This window comes from Miscanthus floridulus, chromosome 17 (genome assembly GCF_019320115.1).
Source record: "Miscanthus floridulus cultivar M001 chromosome 17, ASM1932011v1, whole genome shotgun sequence".
Lineage (NCBI taxonomy): Eukaryota > Viridiplantae > Streptophyta > Magnoliopsida > Poales > Poaceae > Miscanthus > Miscanthus floridulus.
In genome coordinates this window covers 90,122,555-90,144,709 of record NC_089596.1, presented here as the reverse complement: position 1 = coordinate 90,144,709, position 22,155 = coordinate 90,122,555, and the positions used below count along the sequence as shown (strand labels likewise).

General features: G+C 52.3%; 2 protein-coding genes across 2 annotated transcripts; one reads left to right on the top strand and one right to left on the bottom strand.

Moving 5' to 3' along the window:
* The first annotated feature begins 9,893 nt into the window (after positions 1-9,893).
* Positions 9,894-14,956, top strand: LOC136516274 (sulfite reductase [ferredoxin], chloroplastic-like). The gene is made up of 8 exons (XM_066509633.1): positions 9,894-10,166; positions 10,828-11,610; positions 11,714-12,010; positions 12,331-12,528; positions 12,779-12,913; positions 13,013-13,129; positions 13,251-13,409; positions 14,556-14,956. Exons 1-8 carry the CDS (start codon positions 10,011-10,013, stop codon positions 14,613-14,615), a joined length of 1,905 nt encoding a protein of 634 aa, XP_066365730.1. The 5' UTR covers positions 9,894-10,010; the 3' UTR covers positions 14,616-14,956.
* Positions 14,957-19,563: 4,607 nt separating this feature from the next.
* Positions 19,564-21,216, bottom strand: LOC136518734 (uncharacterized). Its single transcript, XM_066512424.1, has one exon. The coding sequence runs from the start codon at positions 20,780-20,782 to the stop codon at positions 19,880-19,882; it is 903 nt and encodes a 300-aa protein (XP_066368521.1). The 5' UTR covers positions 20,783-21,216; the 3' UTR covers positions 19,564-19,879.
* Between the last annotated feature and the right edge of the window lie 939 nt (positions 21,217-22,155).

Genomic DNA, 22,155 nt, shown 5'->3' with positions numbered 1-22,155 from the left:
CACGCATAGTACTAGCATCCCTCGCAGGAGCGTACGAGCTTGGTGGCGTCAGCAACCGCTGTTGGCCAGTAGAACCCTTGGTGGAAGGCGTTTCCCACGAGCGTCTGAGGCGCTGCATGGTGCCCACAGGCCCCCGCGTGCAAGTCCTAAAGTAGGGCTTGGCCTGCCTCGGTGGTGATGCATCGTTGGAGAACGCCAAATGGACATGGACTTCGCCTGTACAACTCGCCGTTGCTGAGGATGTAAGTTTTGGCTCATCGCGCAAGCCATCGGGCTTTAGTCCTATCTGCAGGAAGCTCTCCTCGAATGAGGCAATCAAGGAATGGGACTCGCCAGTCCGTGCCCTGGTTGGCCTAGGGAGGCTCAGCATTGACTTCCATGACCTCAGGCTCGGTCGAAGGGGTCTCGGTGACAGAGGAGGCCTTGGGCCCTATGGTGGGCTCGAACGGTGGGCTCGGGCCCTACGGTGGGCTCGACCGGTGGGCTCTCTTCCGTCACCGAGACGTAGTCGATGGAAGGCTTGTGGAGGTCTCTGGCAAAGACGTTCGGGGGGACCAGGGCCTGTGCTGATGCCATCTTTGCTAGTTTGTCTGCGGCCTCATTGAATTTTCGTGCGATATGGTTGAGTTCGAGACCGTCGAACTTGTCTTCTAGGCGACGTACCAACTTGCAGTACGCCTCCATTTTGGGGTCATGGCAGTTTGACTCCTTCATTACTTGATCGACGACGAGCTGCGAATCACCCCATACGTCGAGACGCCACACTCCAAGTTCGATGGCGATCAGCAAGCCGTTGACGAGGGCCTCGTACTCGGCTGCGTTGTTGGAGGCGGCAAAGTGGAGCCAAATTATGTAGCGCATGTGTACTCCAAGGGGCGAGATGAAGAGCAGACCCACGCCTGCCCCAGTCTTCATCAGGGACCCGTCGAAGTACATGGTCTAGCACTCCGCCTGGACCTGAGCAGGTGGCAATTGGGTGTCGGTCCACTCAGCCACAAAATCAGCCAAGACCTAAGACTTGATTACTTTCTGAGGCGCAAAAGCCAGGGCTTCCCCCATGAGTTCGATGGCCCACTTGGCTATCCTACCCGAGGCCTCCCGGTTATGGATTATCTCTCCCAGGGGGAAAGACGACACCACGGTCACCGGGTGGGACTCGAAGTAGTGACGTAGCTTGCGTCAAGCCAAGACTACGGCATAGATCAGCTTCTGGATGTGGGGGTAGTGTGTTTTGGTCTTGGAGAGCACTTCGCTGATGAAGTAAACAGGTCGTTGGATGGGTAGAGCGTGCCCTTCTTCCTGCCTCTCGACTACTACGGCTGCGCTGACCACTTGGGTCGTTGCGGCGACGTAGAGTAAGAGGGCCTCACCCTCGGCTGGCGGTACCAGGATGGGAGGATTAGTGAGCAGATCCTTGAGCTTGGCGAGGGCTTCTTCGGCCTCGAGGGTCCAAGAAAAGCGCTCAGATTTCCTCAAGAGGCGGTACAGAGGCAAGCCTTTTTTGCCAAAGCACGAGATGAAGCGGCTCAGGGCCGCAAGGCATCCCATAACCCTCTGCACTCCTTTGAGATCTCAGATTGGTCCCATGTTGGTTACGGCCGAGACCTTCTCTGGGTTGGCCTCAATGCCGCGTTCCGAGACTATGAATCCCAAGAGCATGCCTCGGGGGACCCCGAAGACACACTTCTCAGGGTTGAGCTTGATGCCCTTCTCTCTGAGGCATTTGAAGGCTATCTCCAGGTCATCGATGAGATTCTCAGCCTTTCTGGACTTGACCACGATGTCGTCCACGTAGGCCTCGGCAGTTCGCCCGATGTGCTCACCAAAGACCTGGGTCATGCACCGCTGGTATGTGGCCCCTATGTTTCTGAGGCCGAAAGGCATAGTCACATAGCAGTACATGCCGAATGGTGTGATAAAAGAAGTCACGAGCTGGTCGGATTCTTTCATCTTGATTTGATGGTAACTGGAATACGCATCAAGGAAAGATAGGATTTCGCATCCCGCAGTGGAGTCAACGATTTGATCGATTCTAGGCAATGGGAAAGGGAATTTTGGACAGGCTTTATTCAAACCGGTGTAGTCTACACACATCCTCCACTTCCCATTTTTCTTCTTAACTAATATAGAATTAGCTAACCACTCTGGATGGGACACTTCCTTGATGAATCCGGCCGCCAAAAGCCTCTGCACCTCCTTGCCAATGGCCCTGCGCTTTTCCTCGTCGAATCGGCGTAGGCGCTGCTTCACCGGTCTGGAGCCGGCCTGGATGTCCAAGGCATGCTCGGTGACCTCCCTCGGTATGCCTGGCATGTTCGAGGGACTCCACACGAATACATCGGCATTCGTGCAAAGAAAGTCGACGAGCACGGCTTCCTATTTGATGTCGAGGGTGGCGCTGATCCTCAGCGCCTGGTCGTCGGGGCCGGTGGGGTCAACCGGGACGAGCTTGATGGCCTCCGTGGGCTCGAAAGTCCTGGCACAACGCTTGGGCTTGGGCAGCTCGCTACCAAGTCGGTCGAGGTTGATGATGAGGGTCTCAGCCTCCACGAGAGCCTCGGCGTACTCGATGCATTCGACGTCACAGTCGTATGCATGCTTGTATGTGGACTCGACAGTGATGACGCCATTGGGGCCCGGCATCTTGAGCTTGAGGTAGGTGTAGTTGGGGACCACCATGAACTTGGCGTAGCATGGGCGCCCCAGGATGGCGTGGTAGGCCCCCTTGAACCCAACCACCTCGAAGGTGAGGACCTCCTTGCGGTAGTTAGAGGGAGTGCCAAAGCAAACGGGCAAGTCAATGCGCCTAAGGGGTCACGTGCGTTTCCCTAGCACGATGCCATGGAAAGGTGCGGCATCACCCCAGAGCTGCGATCGGTCGAGCTCCAGGAGCTCCAGGGTGTTGGCATAGAGGATGTTGAGGCCGCTGCCTCCGTCCATCAGCAATTTGGTGAGCCGAGTGTTGCCGATGATCAGGTCAACGACGAGTGGGTACTGCCTGGGGTTTGGGACATAATCAGGGTGGTCATCCCGATCAAAGGTGATCACATCCTGAGACCAGTCGAGGTACCAGGGAGTGGCCACCTTCACTGAGAAGACCTCTCAACGTTCCCTCTTCCGCTGGCGCGCCGAAGATCATGAAGGCGTTGTGCACCTCGAGGAACTGGTCGTCCATGTCGTCGTCCCTATCGCCGGCGTCCCTCTTTTTGGCATCGTCATGGGGGAGTCCGAGCTTGGCGTAGTAACACCGGAGCATGGTGCATTCTTCGAGGGTGTGCTTCACCGGGCCCTAGTGGTAAGGGCAGGGCTTCCTAAGCATGTTGTCGAAGAGCCCAGGGCCTCTGGGGCCTCAGGGATTCTTGCGCTCTGTGGCCGCGACTAGACCGGCCTCGAGGACCTCCTGCTTTGCCTGGCGATCCTTTTTCTTTTTCTTGGGGAGGTGGGGAGCCGAGGCCTCAGGGGCCTCGTCCCTCCGCTTCCCCTTGGCGTTGTTGTCGGGGAAGATGGCCCTAACAGCCTCTTCGCCCGAGGCGAAGTTGGTGGCGATGTCGAGGAGCGCGGCAGCCAAGGTTGGCATGTTCTAGCCTAACTCTCGAACCAAGTCTCGGCAGGTGGTGCCGGAGAGGAAAGCCTGGACAATTTCTGGGTCGCCGACGCTGGGCAACTCGGTGCATTGCTTGGAGAAACATCGGATGAAGTCTCAGAGAGACTCGTCCGGCCCCTGGCGACAACTCTTGAGGTCCCAGGAGTTCTCGGGGCGCACGTATGTGCCCTGGAAATTCCCGACGAAGACCCTTACCAAGTCACGCTAGTCGTGTATTTGTGAGGGAGGGAGGTGTTCGAGCCAAGCTCGCGTCGAGTCTGACAAGAACAAGGGGAGGTTGCGAATGATGAGCAGGTCATCGTCTACGCCGCCTAGCTAACAAGCTAGGCGGTAATCGGCCAGCCAAAGCTCAGGGTTGGTCTCGCCGCTATATTTCGTGAGGTTGGCCGGTTGGTGAAACCAGGCCGGGAAGTGGGCGCTGCGGATGGCCCTGCTAAAGACTCGAGGGCCAAGTGGCCTAGGAGAAGGACTGCGGTCCTCTCCACTATCGTAGTGACCGCCTCGATGCGGGTGGTAGCCTCTGGCGGGCCCCTCGTTGTCGTGGCGCCGTCGCCTGCTGACCACATTGTGGTCGCCTTGCGCCTCGCGTCGGCCGCCGAGGCGGTCGTGCGCCGAGGGGGCCCTATTGGCTGTTGGTGCCCGAGCAGGCTCGGAACGAACCGAGGCCTCTCTATCCTATCGAAGCGATGCCGTGGGTAGTTCCGTGGTGCCCCCGCGCCGTCGAGAAGCAGAGCTCTCGGCCTGCTGCACTACGGCGGTCTCGAGGAGGTCCTGGAGCTCGCCGTGTACTCATCGCCCCGTCGTGGTAGAGGGCTCGGGCATCGTTCGAAGAAGCACCGCCGCTGTCGCGACATTTTGGCTAGCGCGATTGAAGATAGGGGGCTGCTCGCCCCCTACGTCGTTGTTGATGCGGTGGTGGACGTTGCGAGCCCTCCGCCGGGCTGCTCCGCCGTCGCCGCGTCCCTACTGCTCTTGCTCGAGGGTGTCTCGGAGCTGCTGCAGCAGGAGTCGGTCTTGCTCGACCTTGGCCTGAAGCTCTCAGAGCAGCTCCAAGTCAAGGCGTCGATGTTCCTCAGGGGCAAGGTTTTCGTTCCGCGCCATCGGGATCTCGTTGCGTGGAGTTACGACGCCGCTCGCCCCCACGGGAGGTGGGGAGCGAGAACCTGCCCCTTCGTCCTCATCACCCATGCTCGGCATACCGAGCCTGATGTGGAAGCACTCACGAGTGGGGGCGTAAGTGCCTTCGTCATCAGAATCGGAGTAGCCAAAGCAGTAGTCGCTTGCGGCCAGGAAGCGGCGCATGGCTTTAGGGTCGCGGAGCCCGAAGAAGTCCGCTCCGGCCCACGCCTCATCCTCCTTCGAGGAGTCAGCGTGGGTGTGAGTCGAGGTCATGGCATCGAGGTCGAGGGCGAAGCGTTGGTGGCGTCCTGAGGGCTCCACGTGAGCGGAAGCATAGGCCGCGGCGGCATTACGCAACCCAAAGGGATACGGGGATGGTGCCGTCGCCGAGCTTTGCTCCGCCGGAGTCGACCCCTCAGGAGGTGGCGGGGCAGAGCTTGATGACAGGGCGTCGCCGCACGCCACCGGCGTCTTTCCCTTCTCCAGGCTCAGGCTAGACAGGTCCCCAACCAGGGACCTTGTGCCAACAGCTGGGCATGGGATACCAGCGGAGCGTGGCGCATGGCCCTGAGCTTGCGCGGTGTCAGGGTGGTCCCGCCCGCATCGCGCTTGGCGGGCGTGACGAGGGCGGCGGCCCTGGCGCCGCCTGCGCCTGGGCTGCTAGTGTGTGATGTCGTCGTCGGTCGGTGGGGCTCGGGGTGTGAGTACCATGTCGTACTCAGATCCTAGAGATATAAACTCTAGGCTCTCAAACCAGATCACCGTGCCGAGACGTAGCGGTCGTACGGGGTCTGCCATCCGAAACTTGTTGGGATGACGAAGCTGACACGTAGTAGAGCCCCTACCTGGCGCACCAACTGTCGGTGTTTTGAACCGGCGAGCCCTCAACAAACTAGTAAATTTGTACTATGTGTCCCTAATCCCGGATGGTGATGCAAAAAGATACAAGGTTTATACTGGTTCAGGCAATAGATGCCCTACGTCCAGTCTGAGAGATCGATCTTATATTCCTTGCACCGAGGTGCTCGTAGTAGGGGGTTACAAGCTAGGTGAGAGAGGGAGCTAGCCCCAGGTCTCTACGTGGAGCGGTGCAGATTGCTTGAGATGTTGATCTCAGGCAGCGGGAGAGCATGCGGATTACAGAGTGTTGTGCGTTGCTTGCGCGTGGGTCTAAGCGTCTATCTGTCTATGTTCTCCGTTCGGCCGTTCGTGAGAGCGTGAGTTCATCTCCCCTAGAAACGGCCCTAGTCTCTCCCTTTTATAGTTGAAGGGGGGACAGGGGTGATACATGCGTTCGCTACGCAGCATCCTGTAAGCGGAGGTGGCGTGTCCGAGCCCTGTAGCTTGCTACTATGGCGGCATGGTCGACGGAGCGATCTTTGTCCTTGATGCACTAGAGCGACGCACCGGTCACGCCTGATCCTGTACGATGTGGGAGCTCCAGTGATGGCTTGACACAGGGCATGGCGGACGACGTGCCGGTCGCTGTGTGTCGACAGCGTAAAGAGCCGAGGCTCAGTTGGTGCCGAGGCCGAGCCATCGTGGGGGCTCGGTGGGCGCGAATCCCGAGGCTACCAAAACCCTGAAGTGGATTGCCGAGGCTCGGAGGGAGCAGTTGGTCCTGTACACTGATTTCGAGGCTACAGGGACCCGAACTTGACTCCCCACGCCGCGCTATTTTCAGAGCAGTTGGGGTCAGGCAGCACAGCGCCGCATGGGTGTCCGTCGTGGGCACAATGCCGAGCACAGCGGTCGGTAACCCCTGCCCCATCCTGTCCCGGACGGCGTGGCGTCGATGTGACCCACGTCTCGTCGGCCACTCCGGTGTGTTGAGCCGTCGTTCGACTGATATCACGGGAGCGGTTGGGCACGTTAGTTAGACGTGATGTTCTGTCAGAGAAATCGGTCGAGGCGGAGGCGACGGGATTGTTGCTGAGCCCGCCTTGAACGAGGCGGAGAATCGGTTCTCCGTCCGAGGCCTTACGAGCCGGCCTCGAGCGAGACGGAGAATCGGTTCCCCGTCCGAGGCCTTACGAGCCGGCCTCGAGCGAGACGGAGAATCGGTTTCCTGTCCGAGGCCTTACGTGCGCGGCCTCGAGCAAGACGGAGAATCGGTAGCCTCGGACAAGGCTGGGGGTTAGCCAATAGTTGTCTCTTGGCTTTGATTTTGACAGGGTCTAAGCGATTTTTTCGGTTCTTGCTTAGGGGACTCCTTTTGTGGTACCCAACAGTATGCTTTAGTACAAAGTTTTTGTTGTAGCTTTAGATCTATGATTTTCTGTAATTAGTTCAAATCTACAGTTTCTATGGTTCAATTGTGATAAAAATTTATGGTGGGCTAATTATTATATGATTGAACTTTAGTAAAAAATTCATGCTCATTGGATCATGTGTAACTGAGTTATAGATTTATTTATTTTTATACTTGTTAAATAGTTTTAAAATAGTTAAAAGTGTGTAAAAATATAAATGAGTATGAAATGTTTACTACAGTTAAAGCATACAATAATTAGACCACCATAAAAATTTCACCACAATTGGACCATAGAAACTGCAGCTATGAATTAATTATAGAAAAACATAGATGTAAAGCTACAACAAAAACTTTTTACTAAAGAATACCATACTGTATAGATTTACTCATGTGGAGTCCAACAAAATTGGATTTCCAATTTTACGATTTTTTTATGATTTACTATGATTTTTTAAATATTCAGCCAAAATAAATAAAAAAGAAAAAGACAAAACCGTTTTGAAAACCACCCAGGTAGGGAGGTAAAATGAACGGTTTTAAAAGATGAGAAAAACTAAACTTTCAGAGGAAGGTAAAATGGACCTTTTCCTTTAACGTTTGTTATTCATTTTTGGGCTTGTTTTCGTCGTTGCCAATGGACTGGTCCAGGAAAGCGGGTCGGTGTGAATTGGGTTTGGAGGAGCAGTTCAACCAGTTTGGAATGGGCTGCCTTGGTCCGGTTCCAAATAGGTAGCCCATGGTTTCTAAATAGTTCCAACTGTATGTGGATCTATCCCTTTAAAAAGAAAAAACTAAATCTGAATCTGAACGCAAGATCAAGATACAATTGCACAAACACTGAAGACCATCGGCATGAAAGCCATAGAAACAATGGTTAATGGATGAAACTACACATCACCGTGCTTGCAGTCATAGACACCATTCATTCGCCCCTACTAGTAGTCATTTTTTTCATCCGGGTATTCCAATCAAGCATGCCAGCATCTCCGTCTTTGAGACACATCGAGCTCCACTCTCCAACAGCTCCAATCTTTCTTCTCTCTTCCCCCGGCCCACTCTCTTCACACAACCTGACAACCATGGTGTTTATCTTGACGCCATGCAGCATGAGCTGGCAAGATTTAGCAACAAATAAACAAGTACGCCCACAAGGAGGACGAACCCACTACTCTAGGCCCTCGTTTAGTTGGGCCGATTCGGCGCCGACAAAATTACTGTAGCGTCATATAGTGTACTGTAACATTTCGTTTGTATTTGGTAATAATTGACTAATTAGTCTCAAAACGTTCGTCTCGCAAAGTACAACCAAACTGTGCAATTAGTTTTTGATTTCGTCAACATTTAGTACTCCATATATGTACCGCAAGTTTAATATGACGGAGAATCTTCTTTTTGCATAGTGCCAAAGTTTAGATTTTGGTGGAGCTAAACAGGCCCTACCTTGCTAAACAATTGTGCGCTATCATATCCATCCGATGAGTTTAATGGTGTAGCCACTTCAGGCCGCCGTAAATAGAGGAAGAAAAAAAAACCAAACGTTGAAGTAGATTTTTGCTTTTCCCGTGAAATCGTGAAGAAGATGATGATAGTGTTCCAAAGGAAAGGAAAGATGCTCTACTCGCTTCCCATTTGATCGCCTTGGTTTCCTTTGATTTTCTATGAAACTCCTTTGATCCAAACGACCTCGGGCGTGACTGCATGAGCGGTACGAACTCAGACGTTCGCTGCCCCAAAACTCTCCAACAAACAGTGCTTATCCGTACTCACTTTTGCCAAGATCTTGACGTGCATTTCCTGAAAGCAAAACGGGTGGTGACGTCGACCGTTGACACTTTCGGCCCGTTCGTTTGTTGGTTTCTGGGCCGACAAGCCCAGCTGGTACTGATTTGTTGTGAGAGAAAAACATTGTTAGCTGACTGATGAGTCCTGGCTTAAACCAACGAGCATGTTTGACATCTCTGGGCATTCCGGTAAAAGGAAAAGAAAACAACAAGGTGCATACACGGAGCTTTCGGGCTCAGCTTTGTGGCACAGAGAATCAGCACCTGCTGCGCCATGCACACACGCACTCCGCCGCGACCGTGACACGCCGCCAATGATCTGCAAATCCCACCGCTACCTACCGGCTACCGCACACACCAAATTTCCTCGAAACGGGGCTGCAAATTATCCGGTGCGCGGCTTTATCCAAGCACAAGAGACAGGAGGAGCAACGAGATCAGGAGAGGCCACGCCACTCGCTGTCACTTCAGTACGTCGCGGCATCACGCCAGAAACAGAGTGCAAGCTGCCACACGAGATCCCGGCCCACGGCCCCCTGATCTCATTTCTGACCTCACTCTCACGGCTGCGCGCGCGGAAACGGAAGCGAGGAAGGAGAGGGGAATCCAGATTTTGGCAACGGAAAAAGACGTCCAGGTTCAATGCACCCGCACGATGCCGGGCCAATCCAGAGCCGCCGAGCAAGTGCAGGCGCATCTTGGCCGCCTCGTGCCTACTACTACCACGACCAGATAAAAAAAAATATGCCAGCAGTACGAGTGCTAAACGCTACGAGGCGCCGGGAGCATTCTCTTATGTCACTGACAGGCAGGGTTACCACGACCGTAGTCCACTTGTCAGTGACTGGCACGGGACGCGTGGCCTCCACAGTCGTCAGGTGTGGACAGCCGCGATGCTTCACCGCTGCCGTTCGTGTCCTCCGGTCCCCACCCCACTCCCTCACCATCATCCCGCACCGCGTGCGTACACCGTGATTCCTACGAATCACTGACGCACCGGCCCCACCAATACCATCGCCAATACGATAACGAGCATTTCCCATGGACGACGTCCACGCGAGTGATCTCCACCCACATACCCCGGTGGGGCCCTCCCTCCCCAATAAAAGCACCGTACCCGTCGTCTACGACTCACGACCCCTCGACACTGCGAACGAACACGGACAAATACCCTCGCTCGCAGTCGCAGACTCGCAGCTACTCCGCCGCCGCCGCCGCACCTCCGCCCACCACCTTCTTCCGGGCTCCGGCGATGTCGGCGGCGATCGGGGGCGCCGAGCTCCACGGCTTCCGGGGCGCGCTCCCCAGGTCGCGGATGCTCGGGAGGCCGATCCAGATGGCGCCACCCGCCGCGGCCTCGCCGGGTGGCGGCGGCGCGTCCGCGGGCAGCATACGCGCCGTCTCCGCGGTGAGTCTGCGTCGCTTGGTTTCGGGTCTTCGTCGCGGGAGATTCCTCGGGATGGGGTGTTCGGAGCGCCGCCATTTCTAGGGGATCATGGGTTCTGTTTTTTCAAGTGAAAGGGAATTAAGGAATAGGGGTGCTTTGCTGAAAATGGTACTGTGAAATCTGAAATGTGATCTGAACCTGCGGTTCTGGCGATTTTTTTTATGCGAGTTTTACTAGCGCGTGATTTATGATTTATTTGGTGCTGGTCCCTGGTGGCGAATATGTGACTATGTCCGGTCCGTTAAAAAAATATGTCCAGTGATGGTGGTGTTAGATACTAAGATCGAGTGTTTCTTGATTTCTGTGGCGCACTCACTCTATTAATTAAGGAGACAAATTTGTTAAAATAACTCGTATTGCCATTTTATACTAGAATGGCTTCGGACGAAGTGAGATAAGCTTTGACTTTTGTCTTCAGTGCGAAATGTTCTGTTTCAAAACATTGATAAAGTTTTCCCAAAAATAAAACTACTTTTGCCTTACATTAGCCTTTTATACCCCTGGAATATCGGTTAAAACCTTGGCTACAGTGTGCAATCAAATTTCGTTTACTAGAAAAATGTATGCAATCATGGAACAATTATGTTATCTGAGATTCTGAATCCGTAAATCATGCCTGCAGCCTGCGAAGAAGGATGCTTCTGAAGTTAAGCGAAGCAAGGTTGAGATAATCAAGGAAAAGAGCAATTTCCTCCGGTACCCTTTGAATGAGGAGTTGGTCTCGGAGGCCCCAAATATCAACGAGAGTGCTGTTCAGTTGATCAAGTTTCATGGAAGCTACCAGCAAACTGATCGAGACGTCCGTGGGCAGAAGAATTACTCATTTATGCTCCGTACAAAGAATCCTTGTGGAAAAGTTCCAAACCAGCTTTATTTGGCTATGGATACACTAGCTGATGAGTTTGGCATTGGAACACTCCGCCTGACGACCAGGCAGACATTCCAGTTGCACGGGGTTCTTAAGAAGAACTTGAAGACTGTTCTCAGCACTGTCATAAAGAATATGGGCTCAACATTGGGCGCTTGTGGCGATCTCAACAGGAATGTACTTGCACCTGCAGCACCTTATGTCAAAAAGGATATCCTTTTTGCTCAACAAACAGCAGAGAACATTGCAGCACTTCTTACACCACAGTCCGGGGCTTATTATGACCTGTGGGTGGATGGAGAGAAGATAATGTCAGCTGAAGAGCCTCCTGAGGTGACAAAATCCCGCAATGACAACTCACATGGAACAAACTTCCCTGACTCTCCTGAACCAATCTACGGCACCCAGTATCTACCGAGGAAGTTCAAGATCGCAGTTACCGCTGCTGGTGATAACTCTGTTGACATTCTGACCAATGACATTGGTGTCGTTGTTGTTTCCGATGATGCAGGAGAACCTATTGGTTTTAACATCTATGTAAGGCCTATGAAAAACATTCTGAACCTACTCTGCTTTTGGGTAATTTTTTTTTCTTACATGTTAATTTATTCTATAATGTTTTTACTACCCTATTTTCCAGGTTGGTGGTGGCATGGGAAGAACACACCGAGTGGAAACTACATTCCCTCGGCTGGCTGATCCGTTGGGTTATGTTCCGAAAGAAGATATATTATATGCTATAAAAGCCATCGTCGTCACACAGAGGGAAAATGGAAGAAGGGATGATCGCAAGTATAGTAGGATGAAGTATTTGATTGACCGTTGGGGAATCGACAAGTTTCGGGCTGAAGTTGAAAAATATTACGGGAAGAAGTTTGAAAGTTTCCGACCATTGTCAGAGTGGCAGTTTAACAGCTACCTTGGCTGGCAAGAACAGGTATTATTTGATATGATTCTTTTGTTGTCTTGGGAAACTAATGATAATCTGTGTTCTTAACCAACACCCCACCTTGTAGTAAGTATAGTCCAAGTAATTTGTGGTTTTGTTGTTGATCTAGAGATGATCAGTGGCAAAGGTTATGTTCTCCATTTAATTCTTCTAGTTGACATGGCATACTTGTACTTTGCCTTTACTTTGTGCTCTAGAAGAAGAGCATTTGATAAGTTAGTAATTCACTTACATGCTTGCTTAGTCGCAACATTTTGTTCTTATTATCTATATCTTGAGCTCTAAATTGCCTCTTTTTTCTATTGTAGGGTGATGGGAAATTATTCTATGGAGTGCATGTTGATAATGGTCGTGTTGGTGGGCAAGCAAAGAAAACTCTACGAGAGATAATTGAGAAGTATAATTTGGATGTTAGTATTACCCCAAACCAAAATCTTATTTTATGTGGGATTGATCAGGCATGGAGAGAATCCATTACTACAGCTCTTGCCCAAGCTGGTCTGCTGGTAAGATTTCCTTTCTCTGTTTTATTCATCTGGTTTGAAACGATCAATTGCATGTTTTTTTTTCTGCTGCTGCGATTGATAACATTGTTCTTGTTATAACCGCTCCAACACATAATGAAGCCTTTCTCACACTGAAAATTCAGAGAAGAAAAAAATATAAGCAAACAGGATTAGTTACTATGTAAGTTGGATTTTGCAACATTTTAGTTTGCTGGTGGAATATAACTGAAGTTGGTGTTCATGTATGTAGGAACCACAGGATGTGGACCCCCTGAATTTAACTGCCATGGCATGCCCTGCCTTGCCACTGTGCCCTTTGGCACAAACAGAAGCTGAACGGGGGATCTTACCCATTCTTAAACGAATTAGAACAGTTTTCAACAAGGTATTTGTCTGTCATATTGTGAGAAATCAGTTTAGCAGATGCAGATGCATAATATGTATTGGAGCCCTGTCATTTGATGTTACTGTATCTGCTTAATAGGTTGGTATCAAGGATTCTGAGTCTGTGGTTGTGAGGATAACTGGCTGCCCTAATGGATGTGCTAGACCATATATGGCAGAGCTTGGTTTTGTTGGTGATGGCCCAAAAAGTTACCAGGTAACAAGAATTGTGACACTGACATATTTTACACATCACTTTGATTACATTCGCTTGGCAATCTTGCCTCTTTAGTTTTGTGTTCCTTTTGTATTTATTGCGCTCTACTCTGTGACCATAGATCTGGCTGGGTGGAACACCAAACCAGAGTACGCTAGCAGAATCATTTATGGATAAAGTGAAGCTTGATGACATCGAGAAGGTTTTGGAACCTCTGTTTTCCTATTGGAATAGCAAACGCCAGGAAGGTGAATCTTTTGGAAGCTTCACAAACCGAACAGTAAGTGGATTATTCTTTTTGTGCATATGGTGTTCGTATTAGTAATTTAGTCCATTTGGAGGTGGTGAATCATATCGAATTTGACTCTCAGGACTGCCAGTCTCAAGATTCAGAATATTTCTAATGTGATGCTCAAACTTCTGACACTACTACTTGTCAAAACAGTGGAAAATTAACTAGATTGTTTAATCATCAGTATTATATAACTTTGTTGCACCTGTACTTTCAATCATCACTTACTAATCGGTAGAAAGGCTACATGTTTCATAATTTACATCACTATTCCACCTCCGTGTTCTGTTTGTATTGATAGGAATGTTCAAAGCTGCCTATCATGACCACGTGGTGCTATGGAATTATGCCATGCAAAAAAAAAAAAAAAAAAAAAAAACTGGACCTGCGAGGGTATGACCACCCCCGGACATTGCATTAAGAAGAAGACCTTCTCACGCAGGCCCATAAAACCCGCGAACCCCTGCCCCACCCTTACACAGCGGCACCGTCGCCCAGTGAGAACGGGACGGTCCTTAGACCTGTGCTTTGGCGTGGGACAGATGAGGGGATTTTTTTAACCCCAGCCTGAAATTCGCTCGCACGGGGAGTCGAATCCAGGACCGAGGAGTGCCGCCGGGACGCTATAACCAGTTGGACTAGAGGCCCTTTGGCTCCATGCAACAAACCCTGTGTTTGAACAAAAACTATATAGAGCCAGTATGGAATGCTTAGCCCATCTGTCATCATTTGGAGTTGTGCATCTGTCTTTGATATTGATTTTTGCTGGGTGCAAGGGGAGTCTCAGATGGAATTTTCACAAAATGCAGGGTTTGGATCCTTGAATAGTAGGTTTTAGTCAATGGGACATGATGTTTCTTTGAATACAGCAGGCTTCTTTCTGTCTACGGGGATAGTACCCTTGGCAGCATTAGTGAAGCTGACTGCTTACGTATTGCAATTGTTATACCAGCGGCTTCCCCCACTGAAGCTGACTGCTTAACAAATGTAGCGCCTTCTATTTTGCCCCTCTTTTGGAACCAAACCTTCTATTTTGCTTATGATCTTTTGGCGCTTGCTGTCTTGGTCTATTCCTTCAATCTGTTTCTGGAATTGCCTTTTAGTTGATCACCTTACCCATCTCTCGTATTCCAGGGATTCGACAAATTGAAAGAGGTGGTGAACAAGTGGGCAGAGTCACCATCAGCCGCATGAAGATTTCGCTTCCGTCAGATAAAATCCCAGGCTCCCAGCACAATTTTGGCCACGGGATTAATTATATGACCAAGGCTCTCCAGATAAACGAGAAAAAGAAGTTGTCAACTCCGTTGACAACAGAAAAGGAAGGCTCCCTTTGGCGTTGCTATGTTTGTTGGGTTGAGTGATCGAAATTTTTTGTGTGTACTGTCAAGGAAACCTCTGTGAACTTGAATAAATTCCTCGCGGAGTTGTGCCTGAGAATAAATTCGACCGAGGCGTTTGTGAACTTAATTCAATTCGTCACGAAGTTGTGCCTTAAAATAAATTGGACAGAGGTGTCCAAATTTCTTGTTCTAGCCATGACTGGAAGTCTGGAACGGTCGGCCTGTATGTAGCCTGTACTCCTGTGGTCTAAGGTCCCATGAGGGGTTTCTTCTTTTCTTTTTCTTTTTGAGAAACTTCTGCCTGAGGTTTCTATGAAACAGGCATTTGATGATTTGAATTCAGCAGTTGTTAGTGGGCCTGGCCTACACGAAATACGGACCTGTTCTGGGCTGGATCTGCGCCCACTGCGTGTGTTTCGTTGCGTGCCGAGACGTGCAGTGCGGCAGCAGCAGCAGCCGTACGACGCGCACGCACAGGCAGCGTCCACATCCACTGATGTCGCGATACCCCAGAATCGAAAAGGTTCGCCACCGGAAAGCTGCGGCGCAACGAGGAAAAGGCCGGGCCTGACGGGCTCGGCGTCACTGGCGCATGTCGGCACGCGAGTGCCCTTTTCCCCGCATCGTCTGGATCGAGAAACTGCCACTGCCACTGCTGGTGCTGGCTGGCTCGCCGCACCTGCACGGCTGCACCCATCACCCCAGGCTGCAGCTGCAACAACTGCAAAGGCGCAACGCAAAGCTGGGGCGTGGGGCGAAGTGGCGGGCAAAAAAGCGCAGCGGCCTCGCTGCCTGCCACCCGATGCACGCCGGCCGCATCGGGGCTTGTGATCCGCCGTCCCCCCGGCCCACTGCTTCGGTCCTGGTAAAAGATCCCCGCCGGTCGGCCGGCGCGAGCGCGAGCGCGATCTCCCCCGCCCTCCGCGCGGCGCGGTAGAAACCGACCGGAGGAAAGGGAAACGTCTCGGTAGCCGCCGGTAGGTGCGGTGCAGCCTGCAGCGGCAGCAGAACCGTCGCGGAGGCGGGGAGGGCAACGCCACAACGTCAATGTGTCGGCGCGATTGGAACAGGAAAACGAAAGAAGCCTGGGGAGCAGAGCAGGAGCGGCGGACAGGCGGCCGCGGAGTGCGGCCGTGCGGGTCGGCCTGTACTTCAACGCGTGTTCGCGCCTCGTGCGCCACTGGTCTGGTAGTCTGCCTGAACGCGCCAACCCCGTGACCCGAGTGACCGGCGCCGCGGGGCGCGCGTGTGTCGTTGCTGCCGCCTGCCAGTGACGCCGCGCGGGTCACTTGCGCACGTCCCCGTCCGGCGCGTCGGTGCCATACCGTCTCAGTCTCTGGAACGCGCGAACCACCCTCGACCTCGACTCCCCGAGTATGGGCAAAAGTTGTGTGACGGCTGCGCGTGTACTGGAGAGATGCAATGCGCTGCGCCCGCACCCCATGTAGATGAGCACTCCGGTAGTTTTTACCGCTGTTGCGACAGCTCCCGTTGCGTTCGCGTTCGCGTACACAGTACACTTGTCCTGCTGCGATGCGCTTGTGACACGTGCCACCTGGCCCCTGCTACGGCATTGAAGGAACACTTGGCAGGGCTCGCCATTGAATATGCAGCGCGAGGCATCCCGTCGCATTGGATCGGCAATCCGGTTGCACAGGACATGGACGAGGACGAGATGGCTTTTTATGTTGGCTGTGTCGGCCTTGAGCAGGTGTGTTTAGTTGCGGAGCGAAAATTTTTTTTTTTTGTCACATCATATGTGTCGGAAAGATGTCGGGAGGGGTTTTTAATACTAATAAAAAAAACAAATTACAGAACCCACCAGGAAACTGCGAGACGAATCTAACGATACTAATTAATCGGCCATTAGCACATGTAGGTTACTGTAGCACTTAAGGCTTTTCATGGACTAATTAGGCTTAAAAGATTGGTCTCGCGATTTTTGTCGAGAACTGTGTAATTAGTTTTTTTTCGTCTACATTTAGTACTTCATACATATGTCCAAACATGCTCTTTTACTGTAGGAGGCAAAAAAAAAAAAAATGGAAACTAAACAGGCCATTATTGAACTGGCAAAGGAAAGGAGTACCGTGGGCATGTTTGTTTCCCTGCAAAAGGGTGGCTCGAGTGGCTGGCCAGAGACCGGCTGGATTGGAACATGCTTACCGTGTGCAACTACTCGTATTTGTTTCGGTGTATGAAGCTAAGCCAGGTAAGGACCGCATATTGTTTGGTAGGCTGCACAAGCGAATACAACTACCCTGCACCAGCTCATGGGTAGAGTTATCCCTTTCTTCTTCCCAGCACCTACCACGGAGACATTTGCACAAACACCTTGAGGACATGGACTTCAGCCGGTGACCAATCTAATCCATGGCCGCACCGTAGAGAGAGAGAGAGTACAAACAAAGGAAGAGAAGAGAAGGGAGAATGGAGAGAGCACGTCGTCGTCTTCCCTTAGCCCGCGGGGCTGCACCGCCCGCGCCTGCAGCCTGCTCGCCCGAGGCAAAGCGCAATGGGGATGAGGTGCAGGTCAAAGTACCGGTTCTAGATCTCGCCGCGGTGGAGGGGCAGCAGTGCGCGGAGAGGAGCAGCTCCTACGCGAAGCGGCGAGGACGCGGTCGAGGAGGGGGAAGGGCAGCGGCGCGGTGAGTGGCATGAGGCGGCGGAGGTGCGAGCGGCGGCCTGCTCGCCCGCAACGGCGGCGCCCGCCCCTGTGGCCTGTAGGGCATCGTGGGGCGCACCTATGGTGTGAGGAAAATGGACCTAGGCGCATTTTACTTTAGATTTTTATGTTTGATGACCAACACAATCAAATTGAACTAATGAATTTGTAAGTAATTGTTTTATAGTTCAATAGGATGTAAAACGTGACTTGGACGAAGGCGACGTGATGATCCGATGATCAACACCTTAAGAAAGACATGTGAAGATGCATATAAGACATACAAGGTCACGCAAAGTCCAAGCACGAAGATTGAAACCAAGCCGAACGTAAGATCGTGAAGAAACGAGCTCGGCAGAGGTGACCGGGTGCGGCCCTATGAGTGACTAGACGCGTCCGATCAGTTGCCAGGCAACAGCAGGCATCGGCAGCTGTGACCGGACGCTGAGCAAAGCAGTGATCGGACGCACCGATGACACTGTTCATCATCACGGCAGTGTTTTTCAACGTGACCGGACGCAACACACTAGACGACCAGACACACGAAGTGTAGCGTCCGATTTTTTTCAGAGAGGTTCTAGAGCGACGCCAGCGCGGTCGGACTCAGCCCAGAGTCCGATCAGCGCGCGCGCTCCAACGGTCGGGACGACCGGACGCGTCCGGTCAGGACGTGATCAGCGTCCGGTCAGTAGCAGAAAAGTGGGTTTCGTCCCAACGACGACATTCTTAGTGGGGCTTATAAATAGACCCCTCGACCGGCCATTTGAGCTGTGAGGGGAGCTGAGAAAACATACCAAAGGTGTTGATACGCTATTTTAGTTATCTCCACTTGCATAGTGCTTAGTGATTCATTAGGTGATTAACGTAGGTGCTTTTTGTAAAGTGCTTAGGTTGATTAGACCACCGCTTATGCGCTTGCTCTAGGTTTAGGCCTAGTATTTAGTGAGGTTTGCATACCTCTTACCACTCGGTGCTTGCGTACACTATTGTTGTACATCGGAGGGCTTGTAGTCTTGCGAGATCACACCAACCACGTTTGTGGTGTGGCCGCCACCGTGTACCGGAGAGAACAAGGCCCGCGGCGTTTCGGCCGGAAAGCTTGATAGTGAAGACGGTGGGGAGCGGTCCGGGAGAGGCTTGTCGGAAGACACACCGGAGACCCACTTGCGCGTGGAGAAGGCCCGGGGCTATCCACGGAGTTACCCGACCGGGAACTTGACCCTTGCGAGGGATTCCTTGCGAGGGGCTCCAACGAGGATTAGGGGGGAGCTTACGTGCTTCTCGATTCTTCGGTAAAAATACCGGGGTCGTCGACGGGAGTTTGCATATCTCTATCTTACTTTTTAGCTTCCACATTTACATTGTTTGCATAACTCCTTTTGCGGTAGAGATAGTAACACACTAGCAAAACCGTAGTTACACATTTAGATAGTTTATCTTTTGCATAGATTTTGCTAAGAATAGAAAAAGAGGTCATAGTTGAGAGTTAGACTTTTAAGTTGCCTAATTCAACTCCCTCCTCCCCCTCTTAGGCGTCACGGACCCTTTCACGTGGCTCGCTCGCCGGCGGCGGCCTGCGTGGTTCGCGATTTCGTGGAGAAGACGAGGAGGAGGTAAGAGGCACCGAGGTGACGGAATCACTCGCTGCTGCCTCTGTTGCGCCGGCTCGGGCTGAGCCCGAGAGAAACGAAATTCTTTTTCGTTCCCCCAAGGCTAGGGCGAGGGGTGCTTTAGGGAGCATGTGGAGCTAGCTCCCAAGCCCGCCCAGGCAATCAATCAGCCCATGTTGCACTCTTATGGCGCAGTGGCCTAATTGGGCTAGGCAAACAAACGCACCCTGTATTTCTTGGACTCTGAATGACCATCCTATTAGTATACTAGTATATACACAATTCTTGAAAAGAAGTAAAGAGAGGCCTGGGGCCCTGGATCATGGAAGACACTGCGAAATTTGCACCATCTACCGCCAAATCCTTGCTGCTGCACCGCAAATTGGGCCAACGGTGCGTGGTTAGGGGCGCTAACGGTAAAAGAACACACGTGTGTGTGAGAGATGGAGAAGCTTTCCAGCAGTGCAAATCGAATTGGCGGGCAGTCTAATGAAATAGAGAATGGCAAAATATAACAAATGGAATGCCTTTCCACGGTTCCACCCTGAATGACTCGGCATTGCAAAAGGAACAGAAGATTAGAACTAGACATGCTTGATCGGATAGGTACTCTACAGATTGACATCACGGGCAAAGGAATACAACAGCACGTCAGAAATAACCTGAATCTGAATCTGAATCTGACGGTGCTACGGAAATAACCTGGGAGTAATTTTCTCCCGCGGGGATAAAAAAAAAGCTGCTACTGCTAGTCTGCTACTACCTCGTTACTCCTGCTAAAACTAACTGTGGAGTAATTGGCTGACAGGCAGCTGAGAATGTGAGGGGAGAAGGTCAGTGCTACAAGAAGATGAAGCACTCCATGGCCACCAACGGGTTGTCCAGCGACTCCTTCCCCTCACCGTCGCCTGCAACGGCGCCGGCATTCTCCTCCGGTAGCACCGGTGGCGGAGACGCACAATCCTCAGGCTCGCGTGGCTGCGCCGGCGGCGACAGCTCGGGAGGCGCGGGCGCGGTCGCCTCCTGCCCACGCCGTGGCGACGCGCGGCCACAGGGCCTTACGGGCACAGGCGGCTTACGCTGTGTCCCAGTCCCAGAGGCTGCAGAAGCGGCGCCCACACGGCGCTGCTCCTGCGTCCGCTTCGCCGCGGGCGACGGGGACCTCCGCGCCGGCCGTTCCCCGGTAATGGTATCGCGCCGCCGCGGCTGCGGCTGCGGCGGTGGCGGCGAGGGGGACGCGCGGCCGCCACCTGGGCGCCCGCCGGCGCCGGCGGCGCCTCGGTCCCACCTGGCGCAGCGGGCGACCTCGCCGGAAACCGCTGCCGCCCGCCTCCTTGACGCCGCCGCCGCCTTCGCCGGGGACCGTTCGGGGCCCGCCGCGGTGGTCGCAGCCGAGGACTCGGACGCCACCTCCGTCTTCTCGTCGCCGGAAGGCCCGGAACGCGCCGGCCCCACCGCCCGACGCGCCCTGCCACCGACACCGCCACCGCCAACCTTCGCCCTAGCAGTGCCAGCCTTCGGCTTGGCCGTCGTCTCCCCTGCTTCTTGCCCCGCCGCCGACGCAGCCACGCGCCTCGGCCTGGGCCTCGGCTTGGCCTTCGGGGTCTCCGAGAGCACCTCCTTCACCGTCTCCTCCTCCGGCGGGGGCGGCGGCGGGTCGCGCGCCTCCGACCGACGCCGGGAGGCTTCCCCAGCCGCCACGCCAGACGGCTCATCGCACTTCTTGCTGATGCAGCAACCCATTGCCTCCCTACTACTCCTGCTTCTTGCTTCTTGCTTCTTGCTTCTTGCTGAGCTAGGCTAGGCAGCCATTTCCCGCGAGCTGGTGGTGCACTGGTGCTGGGAAGTGGAAGGGAGGGTCGGAAGCAGTGGAGAGAGGACCGAGGGGAGTGTCACCACTGACTCACTGTGGTGTTGGGTTTCCCTCCCGTTGTGCTTTGAGTTGTGTGAGGAGCAGAGCAGCTGTGGTGGGAGACCGGGAGTCAAAAGCGCTGAACCAGTCACTACTACCGACCAACGCTTGTTATATCTGACGAAGCGTGCTTAACTAATCGGACTTACCGGCGGCCGGACGTCAAGATGAAAGCGTCCGCACGTCCTGCCCATGCTGCCCGGCGGATATAGGTATTCAGGCAAGAAGTATATATTTTTTATGGGATTGTAATTTTGTAGGATTTTTTTTTTATTATTGATAGAGGGTTCGTCTTTGTCTCTGTGGGCTTCAGAAATGTCTTAATACCCGTTTCCTCATAAGTTCAGTTTATCATCCGAAAACTGACGTGAGACAGAAAGAGTCAATCAAATACTCGAAGACATGTTGAGAGCTTGTGTCATCTCTTTTCAGAAAAGTGGGACGAATACTTGACTCTAGCTGAGTTTTTTTATAACAATGATTATCGAGAAAGCATTTGTATGGCACATTTTGAGTCCCTGTATGGCAAGAAATATAGAACACCTCTTAACTGGGTTGAAGTGGGTGATTGTGGTTACTTTGGACCTGATTTTATCAAGGAAGCTCAAGAGCAAGTTAGTGTTATTCAGAGTCATTTGAAGGCAGCTCAGAATCATCAGAAAACTTATGCGGACAAGCGAAGAAGACATTTGCCGTTTGTAGTTGGTGACCATGTGTACCTGAAGGTATCCCCGATGAGAGGTGTGCATCGGTTCAGAACCCGTGGAAAGTTAGCTCCTTGTTACGTCGGACCTTATAAGATTTTGGAGCGATGTGGTTCGGTTGCTTATCGTCTTCAACTTCCGAATATTTTGTCAGCAGTACATATGTCTTTCATATTTCCCAATTAAAAAAGTGTTTACGAGTTTGTGAGGAAATGGTGAAAATTGAAGGACTCCCTCTCTAACCTGATCTTTCTTATATTGAGCATCCTATAAAAATCTTGGATGAAAAAGAGAGAGTTACTAGAAACAAAGTGGTGAAAATTTATAAAGTCCAGTGGTAAAACCATACGAAGGACGAAGCAACTTGTGAGCAGGAGAGTTATATTCTAGAGCATTATCCACATCTTCTTCCCGGTGTGCCGAGGTACTAGTTTATGTTAAAAGCTCACTCTTATCCTTTTTCCTACACTAGGCACTCACATGAAATCTCGGGACGCTGT